This window comes from Ailuropoda melanoleuca, chromosome 15 (assembly GCF_002007445.2).
Source record: "Ailuropoda melanoleuca isolate Jingjing chromosome 15, ASM200744v2, whole genome shotgun sequence".
Taxonomy (NCBI): domain Eukaryota; kingdom Metazoa; phylum Chordata; class Mammalia; order Carnivora; family Ursidae; genus Ailuropoda; species Ailuropoda melanoleuca.
The window spans coordinates 77,212,356-77,224,379 of NC_048232.1; the positions used below are offsets into that span (position 1 = coordinate 77,212,356).

At 44.8% G+C, this 12,024-nt stretch overlaps 1 protein-coding gene across 4 annotated transcripts in view; it reads right to left on the reverse strand.

Annotated features, from left to right (window-relative positions):
* The window catches only part of SYN3 (synapsin III), a 481,477-nt gene that overhangs the window by 335,773 nt on the left and 133,680 nt on the right, over window positions 1-12,024 (reverse strand). For all 4 annotated transcript variants that reach the window (XM_019802056.2, XM_034644234.1, XM_034644236.1 and 1 more), the window contains one exon: window positions 546-702. In XM_019802056.2, coding sequence (XP_019657615.1) covers window positions 546-702 — 157 coding nt within the window. The remainder of the gene's footprint in view (window positions 1-545; window positions 703-12,024) is intronic.

Genomic DNA, 12,024 nt, shown 5'->3' on the forward strand with positions numbered 1-12,024 from the left:
AATGAAATTAATGAATACAAAGCAGGGAAAATCAAGTCTTGGGGGTTGGGGAGACATGGCTTCAAGTTCTGGTTTCAGCCCTCACGGTATACATGACCCCGGGTGAGTTCCTTAGCTGCTCTGAAGCTGAGCTTCTTTTTCTGTTAAATAGAGTAATGATGTCCACTTCACATGATAGCAATAGTTTGAGCACCAGGCAGCATGATTTTCTGGTACACAGTAAATGCTCAACAAATAGTGCCCACTGTTAACAAAAATGATATAATTAGTAAGAATAATGATAAATATTCGTAAGAATAGTACCCCCTCTTACCACTAATGTTATTATAAGATAACATTATACCATACTATGTTCATACTGTGTTGTTGTATGGTATTCGTTGGGCAATAATTACCAGAGGCGCCTGGGGTCCAATCTGCTTAATCAGTTGCTTAAGAAAGACCCATTACTGAGGCCTCCATGCTGGAGGATGGGCCCATTTCAGGGCTGGGAGGCCACCCACTGCTGCCCCCCTCACTCTAGATCAGCCTGGCCCATCACCTACCACCCAGGGCTTGCTGCAGAAGTTGTAGACAGAGTAGAGGGAGTTGACAGCAGGCAACCCTCCGTACTGGAGGCCGATGACCAGGCTTCGGTAGTCTTCACCCAGAGCCATGCTATAGGCATGCTGACGGACTAGGATGAAGTCCGGCTTGAAGGATCTGCAAAGAGAGGGGACGGCAGCAGTGTTACCACATGGGGCATTGGGCCACAGCCTGCAGGGATAGCACTGACCTGGCATGGGCGCTGCCAGCCCGGGGCCCTCAGTTCAGAATGGGGATGGGGTAGGGGAGTGTGGATGGGGACAGTTGGATACAAACACACAGCAGCTGCAAAATTAAAGGGCTGAAAACAACTCATATTTTATTCATTTTCTTTTTTAGGTGGTTTTTTTAGATTTTCTACATTGAACAAATATTAATTTACAATCAGAGGAAAAGGTATGAAATAACTCAGTGAATGCACCTCCATTTTTATTAGGCAGTACCTATTACCTTACTGAATTCTCGTAACTGCCCAAGGACAGGGCCAATGCTGCCGGCAGCTCCATTTTACAGAGGAGCACTGATAAAGGAAATTTTCAGCTTTTAACAGTTGTGGGCCCTGCTCCTCAGCTCCCAGGGAAGCTATACTGCAACATTTACCAAGGTCAAAATGACTCGGCAAAACCTCAAAGCATGGGCTCTATGTCTGCCCCAAGCGCACATGGTGTACATCTGCTTTGTTAAAGAAAATAACCAAAAAGGACCATTATGAACACAAAAGATAAGAAAAAGTAAGGAACTTCCCTGACTCCCATAAGACTCAAGTCATACAGCCTTGCAAATATTAGAAACTGAAGTTATGGCCTGCAACTTTCTGAAATGTTCTTTGTCTAATCATCTGCAACTTTTTATGCAAAATATGTATATAAATCTACATCAAATGTTCCCTTACCAGAACACTCTTCTTTGTGAAGATTGTGTAACCCCAGTGCTGTCCTAACTTGGGCTTGAATAACTCTTTTTTTTTTTTTTAAGAAATTGCAAAATTTGTTCATTTTGTGTCAGTGGCACCCCAAGGCTCACAAAGATTAAATCACTTGCTCAAAAAGACAAGTTGCAGGTACACGGCAGGGTCAGATACATGTAGCCTCATGGCCCTAGTTCTCAACTATCATGCAGCATGGTATGTATATATACTTACATATACATACATAATACTATACATTCATATATAACCTGTATATTTCAAACATGTCTTGTCCCTTTCAGTAGCAACCTCTGGCAAGCAGTAAGAACATTAATGTGATGGCCAAGAACATGGCAGGCTCTTTGCTGGGCCCCTTTGGAGACATGATCCTGATTAGTGTTCACAAGCAGACCTGGGTAAGGTCAGGACTATTTCCCCACTTTATAGATGGGAACATGCAGCTCAGAGAAGTTATGAACTTCCCCAAGTCACAGAGCTGGGAAGTCGGAGAGCCATGGGTGAACTCAGGTGATCTCACTCCAAGTCCGTATACTCTTCCCTCCATCACATGGCTCCAGGTCAATTCACACACTGTTTTACTCTCACTGCCAAGGATCCATCTATTCCTAGATTCCTCACTTCTAGGTCACACAAGAAAATCAGCTTCACAGTGCGTAGGTGGTTTACACTCAAAATGGTATGATCCATTTGGCTCATCCAGAGTTAGACACTTAGCTTCAAATAAACTGTTTCTCTTTAAAATAATTCAAATGTAAGTTAAAATAACTGTCAAATGCAAAGGACTTGCCCCAGTGGAGACAGAAGGAAAGAATGAGCTGCAGGTGCAGACACTTCTTAAATTGCTCTGAGCTTAGGTCTCCTTGTACACCCCAGAGCCTGGTACCAGGAGAGCAGGGGCGTAATAAGTACATGTTGAAGGAATGAATGATGTACATGAACAGCACCCCCTCGTCCCTAAAAGAAATGGCAAAGGTCTCCCCCACGGAGTTGTAACTCATCCCAGAGAGCCAGGTGGATGGTGACGTCTTGGGTGTGGCTGACATTGTGCTTATGGAAATGGTCAATCATGTCACTCTGTAGTTAGGGTCAGAGCTGGGTTAGAAGCTTGGAATTATTATGTCTATATTCTTATTGCACTCTTAGAGTTGAACCAGTCCAACTAATGTATTTTACAGATGGGGAAACTGAGGCCCACAGCAAGGCATTGATGTGTCCCAGGTCACATGAGACCTATAGCAAGACAGTGATGTGTCCCAGGCAAAACCATGCCAGAGCAGTAGGTCACACCCAGGTCTCTCCTCTGGGTCTCCTGCTTTTTGTGCTCCACTTGCTGGCTCTTACAGCAATAGAGAAGGAAGGTAAGAAAGGGCGAGTGGTGGGTCTCTAACAGGGAACTGATGACAATAGACAGCACTCACAAAATATAACCATTTTCTGCTTTTATCTGATTTTAAAAGTAACAATGTTCATCGTATAAAAGAAAAAAAACCTTCGAAAACGCAAAGAAGTAAAAAAAAAAATTACCTGCAATTCTCAACTCAGAGAAAATCCCTAATAATCTTTTGTCTCCTTATATGTACACTACAATCCAATTATCTCTTTTTAATTTTGCAATATGCATTCATACTCATAACTGATTTCATGTTTTCTATTAATTATTATTTTTCTATTTTCCACATAATAGTATGGTGTGAGCATTTCTTCTACTAACAAAATATCTTCAAAAATATTGTTTCTAACAGCCACCTAACAGTCTACTGAATGGATATACCATAATGAAGTCAACTTATCATCCACTATTATCAAGTAGGCTGTTTCCAACACTTCACACATGTACATGTTTGCACACAAATCAATGCCTTCCTTTTTAACTATTTCCTTAAGATAGATTTTAAGAAGTGGGATTACTGGCTTAAGGGGTATGAATTTTTTTCAAGTACCCAAACGTGCCCTCTTTCTAAAGGCGTAAGCCACCAGTTGCACATGACAGTGTCCATATCACTACAGCTTCACCAGCATAGCAGTTTTTGAAAAATACATTTTTTAAATTTGATAAGCAACTTCCTCCAAGATACCCTGTATCCCCACTGCTATTTTAGTTTGCATTTCTGTGACTTTAGTGAGTTTGAGTACTTTCATTAACTGTGTGCATTTTCTTTTCTGTAAAAGTCTGCTCACAGAGCTCTGTGTATAGGATGCTGCCCTTTATCTTATCACATTGTCCTGTGTGGAAATATTTTTACTAGTTGTTCACTTGTCTTTTTTTTTTTTTATGGCTGTGCATCTTCAAAAAACCATATAAACACATTTTCCATTCCCTCCTAGTCAAATCTATCAGTCTTTCTTTTTTGATTTCTCTCTCTGCTTTGATGATCAGAGGGTCCTCCAGGGCCCTGGTTCTCACAATGAGACACCCCTTACTCCCAGCAGTGTGGCTTTCCCCACAGACAACAGCAGAGGCAAACCTGGTGTCTCACTGGGGGTAACTCCACTCTGCTCCAGGAGGAAATAATTAAAGATCTCATGCTGGCTAGCCTGCCAAGTTTTCACTGTTTGTGGAGAACTCATAAGAAAGACACAGCCTGGGCGGGGGAGGGGGGGCAATGTGGCTATCTAGAAAAAGAAGGTGCCCTTCCAAGATCATCTTCCAAGAGGAGTATTCAAGGGCCTGGGATGGCCCCATTTAGTCCCAGATATTATACTGTGCTTTCTCTCCAGTACTCCTAGAACTCACCTCTAAATTGGAATCTTTCTGATTCTTTGAAATAAAAGTAGTGGTCACTTCCTCTTTGTCTTTAAGGATTTGGAAAACTACCTCAAGATGCTATATTCAAAGTGCTCTTTCAAAATTGTATAGCCCTTCCCTGCTTAAAAGCCCTCCGAAGGCTTCCTCTTTCTGATAGCAGATCCTAGGCTCCTTACCACGGCAACAGGACCCCTGGCCACCTCTCCATCCTCACTTTCTACCTTTCTCCCTCTCTCACCTCCACTGAGGCACAATGACACCTTCTCTTCCTCTCTCTCCCTGGATGCTCTTCCCCAAATGGTGCCCAGGGGGCCTTGTTCTCATCACTCATTCATCAGCTTGGGTTCATTTCCACAAAGATACCTGTCCTGCTCACTCTACTGAAATTTGCCAAAACCCCATATTGCCCTATTTTCCTTTCTTCACAACTCTTGAGGCAATTTTATTTCTCCTGTTTATAAGTTTAGTTTTTTATTGTCTGTCTCTTCCCTCTACAGATGACAGCTCAATGAGAACAGAACACCTGCCTGTCTTGAACGAAATAGACCATACCAGTGTTTTTAAATGAATGACCGAGTTAATGACTGCATGTGTAAATGAGGGAATAAATGAATGGGCATGAAGTGAAATGACCACTGGAAAAGGGAGGGACCTCTTTACTTGTACTCCTAGAGAAGAGAACTGGTGCTGATAACCAGAGTTGCCAGGATGTAGCACGTGGCCCCTAACAGCTAGGTACTACGTTACAAGGGAACATGCTCTGTATTCCTGGAGATTTGTTAGCATCATAAAGAAAGTTTCAACCATAGGGAATTCAAGATGGACCCCATGACCTCCTCCCATTTTCAAGGATAATATGTGAAAAAATAAAACACTTCCTGTGAGTTATACATCTGGGCATGTATTACAGTTCAAATGCTGCCATTCACAGCTGCAGAAAATGCACGGGGTCCTTCCTGACAGCCTGCGGTGTGAGGATTTGCAAGGAATGCAGAGAAATTCGTGACTTGAGCCAGGCGAGCTGTAGCATGAAGTTCCTCCCTCCATACCCAGCACCCCAGCTCCTCTATTCAGTCAGGGAATAGCCAAGTCCTGATATCACTCCAACATCCAAGGATGTGGCCACCAGCAATTCTCAGGCCCTGACAGTGGGCCAAGCACCCTGGTAGACCCTGGAGACTATGAGATGACAGGGACATGATCCCTGTTTTCAGGACACCCACAATCCAAGAGGAGTCAGGTGCAATTCTAAAGGACTAGGACCCATGAAGTGCACCAGTAAGTAAGTAAGTAAGTGAAATAATATAAGCATGTACAAGGTATGAAGGTGGACCAAAGATGTACTCAACTCTGTCTGGGGTTGGGGATGGGTCAGCGTGTGCCAGAAGGCTAGGGTCTTGAAGGAAGAGTAGGAGTTTATCATGTGGGTAAGGTTTTGCAGGTGTTCCAGGTAGAGGGAACAGTCCCTGTACCCAACTTTTTCTTCTGAGTTATATGATCTATTAAGTTGTCTACACTAGTGAATTGCTTGCCATCAATCTTGCTCTAACGGATATTGGGAGGAAGTGGCAAAGTTTGCAACTGGTTACATGGCTGGAGTATAAGGTCTGATGAGGTGATGGCAAAAGATGAGGCTGGGTAAGAAGTCCCAACAGTCTCATAAGCCCCTTCCTTCTTGTCTCCACAGTCCCACTGGGTGCAAGCCCTGCATCTTTCATGCCTGGCCAAGAAGGCTGCCTTCAATACTACACATTCTGGCTGGAGCCTATACCTGGGTTTTCTTGTTCTTTCAGCTTTAGACTTAATATGTGCTATATTATTTGGGTTTCTGATTGCAGATCTTTCTCAGAAGTGGCTGTCAGCATTGGAGAGGAAGTCAAGGACAACATACAGTTAAATGGTACAGATAGGACAGGTGATGCAGTGCCGGGACATTATGGGGTGCTTCAGGCAATGTCAAGAGGCAGGGGGCCAAAGGCTGAGTGACTTTCGACCATCAGAGAAATGTAATGATTCCCTCAAATATGCAGAAGCCTGTGGTAGCAAGAACAGATCTTGACTAGGCTTTGCCTGGGACCTAAGTTAACAAGCAGAAGTCTCATTATTCTCAGCCACCTGACGGCAATTTTGTAGTGGTCCATTGTGCCCTCAGCATCAGAATGACAACGGATGGGGATGCTGCTGATTTTGGTCACATGCTGACCCATCATACCCAGATCTGACCCCAGCTATGCCTGGAAAGCTCCAGACTTTCTGACATTGGTGTCCACCAGCAGAGAGTCTTCTGGTTCCCTCTGAAGCATCTCCACACTCCTCCATCCTTCTCCATCCCCCTCCACATCTGAAAATTAAACCTTGGGTACAGAATCTGGAGAAAGGAGACCAAGGGAACTGAGCACACCAGCAAAAACAGGTGTCCGAGAAGAAGGGAGGAGATCAAAACACTGCAATGGCCGTGCTCCTGAAGGCTTATGGACCACTGTCCTGCGACAAGGATAGAACAGAGGAGATTGTACACACTTTGCAGACAGAAGGCCATATGGAAGGGCTTTGGGAATTAGGGATGCTTCCTGCAGCCTGAGGACTGCAAGAAATTAGTCCAGGCTGAAAAGAAATTAGGTGGCAGCCAACCAAGAGTCTGGCAAGGAGCGGACAACAGGATGCTGCAGCGAGGCCTGTAAGGCTCACACGGCAGCTGCCAGCTGCATGGCATAAAGACGGTGGGGAAGGGGCCCCATGGGGCATATGGACGGCCGGGCTCTCTGATGAATCCTGGGGCCCCCTTTGTGAACCATCAGGAAGTTAATAAAACACAGACATGACTTTCTGGAGGAGGGAGGCTTCTTCATCTCCCTTCTCAAGCCTCAAGAATCTCTGTCTCTCTGTCCTGGCCTCTTCCTTCCCTTTCATTTCAGAGAAGGAGTCCTCACTGCTCTAGCCTTGCTCCATCCATCTCCTCCATCACTCTGAGGATCCCACATGTTATGAGTTACACTGTGTCCCCCAAAAAGGGACACTGAAGTCCTACTCCCTGTTACTGGCGAATATGACCTCATTTGGAAATAGGTCTTTGCATATGTAATCAAGTCAAGATGAGGTCATACTGGAGTAGACTGGGCCCTCATCCCATGACTGGCGTCTTCAGAAGAAAAGGGAAATTTCAACACAGACACACAGGAAGAGTAGAATGCCATGTGATGAAAGAATCAAAGATTGGAGTGATATATGTCTACACCCCAAGGAATGCCAAGAACTGCTGGCAACCACGAGAAGCTGGGAAGAGGCAAGGAAGGACCCTCACCTGCACCCTTGAGAAGAGAGCATGGCCCTGCCCATGCCTTGATCACAGACTCGCAGCCTCCAGAACTGTGCGAGACTCCATTTCTGTTGCTTGAGTCACCCAGCCTGTGGTGCTTGCCCACAGCAGCCTCGGGACACAGGTACACAGCACACCTAGCCAGCATTTCCCCCTCCGAGCTGCTTTCAGAGCTTCCCGGCTTCCTTTGCTCTTGTGTGTGGCCACCCACAGCTGCCTCCCCACTTCCCAAGACAACAACCCCAACCTCAACAATAAGAAACTTCTGCTTTAAGGCGGAAAATGAACTGACAGTTAAGGATTGTTCCTATTTACATGAAAGAATTAACAAATCAACACATCGATAAATGCACGGAGATTAGCTTGGAAGGATGTTTACCAAAATGCTAACCTGGTTATCTCTGAAGGGTAGGATGCAAAATGGGGGTTATTATATTCTTCAGATTTTTTTGGTACTATCTGCATTAAAAAAAGGAGGGAGCACAGAGCATTTTTACAACCAGGAAAAAACAATGAGGTTATCTTCATTTTGGAAAAAAATGATAAATATAACAATGATGTAATATCATGGAAAATGCTTATGGGACAATTTCATGTGACATAAAACAATAGAAAAGGGAACACAGTAGAAACGGTGGTCCTGCAAGAGGTGATGGAAAATTCCTAATTTGTTAAGGTGGTGAGGCTGCGGGTGATTTCTTTTGTTTTGAAAATTTCCATTGACCAAGTTGACCCTTGAACAGCATGGGTTTGAACTGCTCAGGTCCACTTATATGCAGATTTTTTTTTTATATAAATACAGTACAATAATGTGAATGTATTTTCTCTTCCTTAGGATTTCCTTAATAACATTTTCTTTTCTCTAGCTTACTTTATTGTAAGAATACAGTATAGAATACACATAGCACACAAAATAGGTGTTATTTGACTGTTTTTTAACTATTATTGTTAAGGCTTCTGGTCAACAGTAGGCTATTAATACTTAAATTTTGGGGGACCCTGAAGTTATACACAGATTTTTGACTGTGCAGGGGATCAGTGCCCCTAACATCTGCTATGTTCAAGGGTCAACTATAATATGGTTCAGGCATTAACCAAAACTTTAGGTTGGCATCGATAAATAAATGAATGTGAAGCAAGCCCTTCCACTTGGCCTGGTGCCCATATAATTAGCCACTTCTTCCTTCCATTGCTACAACTGTTGGACAGGGCAGTCTATGCCTGCTAGCCCTAATTCCCATGTACCCATCTCCACAACCCTCTGCATCTGGCTCAGCCTCCTCTCGACCTCTATGAAATCACATTGAATTCATTCCAAAATGCCAAACCAAAATGCAATGGCCTCTGCTATATCCTCACTTTCCCTGATTTCTGATAATAGCTAACAAACAAACTGAGGGTTTCAGAGGGGAAGGGGGTGGAGGGATGGGCTAGCCCGGTGATGGGTATTAAGAAGGGCACATATTGCGTGGAGCACTGGGTGTTATACGCAACGTAACATGGAACACTACATCAAAAACTAATGATGTACTGTATGGTGACTAACATATCATAACAACAACAACAACAAAAAGCTAACGTACCATGAGACTCTATTCCAAGCTCTCTGTATATCTTCATTCATTTAAGTTTGACAGCAGGTGTTATCATCCCCATTTTCCAGATAAGGAAACTTGAGACACAAAGTGGTTAAGAAACTTGCCAAGGTCACACATCTGTTGGTGGTGTAACCATGAGTCAAATCCGATAGGCTCTACAGAAGGGTTTCCCAACCTCTGCGTCATTGATATTTAGAGCTGGATAATTCTTTGTTGTGGGGGGCTGTCCTGTGCATTGCACAGTGTCAGGAACATCCCTGGCCACTACCCACTAGATGCAATAGCACCCCCACGCCCAGTTGTGAGAACTCTTGTCAAGAGTCCTCTGGGATGCAAATTTCCCCCAGTGGTGAACCCCTGCTGTAAAGCTTCTCCTGGCCTCTGTAGCATGATCTTTGTTCTCCCCTCCCAAACCTTTCCTCCCTGCCTCAAAGACACCCTCTTCCCTTGCTCCCCAGCTGCTTCTTCCTGGCTCCTCACTTCACCATTTTCTCCCTGGCTCTTCTCCAAGCCTCCATGTTAGTTCTTTGCCTATGGAATCATCTCTGTTCAGGAGGTTCTCCACCGTGTCCTCATAGGCAATAGTGAAAATGACAGATTTATGGAGCACTTCCTCTGTGCCAGGAGTCATTTTTAAGCTTTTAATTATGCTATCTTCAATCCTCACCACGACCCTGCATGGAGGGGAGTATTTTCAACGAACTAAGGCATGGAGAGATTAAGCAAAGCAAGAACAAGGTCCACATGAGACCCAAGTGATTCAAAGCCAACGTGTGTAACCACAATGCAACCAGCACTGTCCACCCACCTGAATACTCAGCACTTCAAACTCCCCGTGCCCGGGGCCCAAGTTATCAGCCTCCCTCAGAGTGGATCTCTTGACTTCTCTTGTCCACCACGCTCCCGGGAGCCCAGGATCTGTCACCCTGAAGTCATCTGCAATTCTTCTCTCTGACACCAACTATGTAAGGAGCCACCAATGTTGCTGATTCTCCCCTCCAGAAGTATCCCCCCTCTTACTCTCATTTCCCTCCAATTGCCTCATTCTCAGGACACCTCAATAGACTCTCAGCTCCTAGTCCCTGGGGTCACAGTCCCTTATCTTATTCCCCTCTGTAGCACAGGGCCCAGCTCAGAATCCAGACTGCTGAGTGTTATTCAATTTCCCTGCCTCTACCCCAGGGACTCTCAAGCTAACTGCCACAGGGCCCAAGCAGATGACCTCAGGGCTGGATGAAGTGGGCTAGCCTTTTCTAGTAGCATCTTCAGTGGTATCCTTCTAACACACACTCTCTTTGTTTCAATACATAGAAATACTCTTAATTTCCACAATGCACTCTCTGGCCTTTTTGGCACACACCTTGCTCCATCTTTCATTTTCCCACTTTTGATAATGACTTGAGTACAAGAAACATTTCATTCTTCTGTAGGCAAACATAACCTCTTTGATAAATGGCAGCTAACACAGGCCTCTGCAGAGAGCAAGGGGGATGAAGGGGGCTGGTGAATGGGAGAACAGCCTAATCTCTGCTGTTATGGCCATGTAGGAATGAGGTCTCAGGTGGCCCTAATGACTTTTTGTTAAAGCCCAAATCTGGTTATTTATATGAAATCCTCAAAAACTTAAATGTTGATGACTCATTCAAAAGAAGTTTTAAAAATCACTGTGCAGATGGGCACCAAAAATAAATAAAGCAGGATTTCCATGGGAAAACTCAGGAAACTCAAAACTGCACCTAAAGGGGACCATGGTGACCCAACTCCAGCAGACAGTGGCCATGTGGAAATACTTGGGTCTGGTCTTACCAAATCCACTATATTTCAAATGAAGCCAGAAACCTGCCTTTTATGAGATCTTTTGCATGAAATCTCCCCTTTTTAAAAGTGCTAGACCACACTGGGTGGGCAAACCCAACTTGCCTGGACAGGGCATGCGGCCTGGAAGAGGTCAGTGCATGATCTGGAACTTGGGGAGCTAACTCTCCCACCACAACCTCTTCTGCATTCCACTCCTGGACTGATCTTCAAATCCTGCTTTCTTCATGCTACTCTGCGCTCAAAACCCTTCAGGAGCCTCTCCTGCTTACAGGTGCGAGATTCTACTTCTTCACCTGGTACTCAGTGCTCCCCAGAAAGCAGCCTAGGTCTTCTCTCAGCTGCATCTCCTCTGCCTGGCCCCTGGCTCTGCTGTCCTCCACATCCATCTTCTATCCACTCACGATGCGCTCTGTCCGTGCCACTCCACATGCTTAGGAAGCTGCCCCTCGAAAACTACAACTCAAATGCCACTTTCTCAGCGATTTCTCCTTATCCTCCATTCCCATCACCCTCAGCTGTGTCTTTGTCCTGTGGAAATTATCCATATGACGTCTTCTGACAGCTCACAAGGTGTGGCCTTCTACTTAACTCTTCACCTGCTCGAGAGCATCTCCTTCTGGGCACAGAGGTCTTGCCTCGACCCTTAAGTCTCCTCTTCACAGTGCCCAGAGAGATCCTTGTAGGACCCACATCTGAGCATGTCACCGTCCTGGGCAGAGGGTTTTGGATGCTGCCCATTGTTTGCAGATCGAAGACCAAATACTTTTGAATGGTACACAAAGTCTTGCACCCAGTATGGTTCTGGTCTACTTCTCAAGGTCCACTGTGGCCATCCCTCAGGATATACTCTATAATCCAACCACATGGAACTACAGCTGTCTGCCAGAAGCCATGATCTATTTCATGTTTGTAACTCTGTACAGACTTGGGGAAAATGCAAGGGATATCAAAGGACCATTCAGAGAGAGCACTGTGGAAATTAAGAATATTCCTAGTGTTTAATATGGAAACACAGTGAGTCCAGAAATATCCT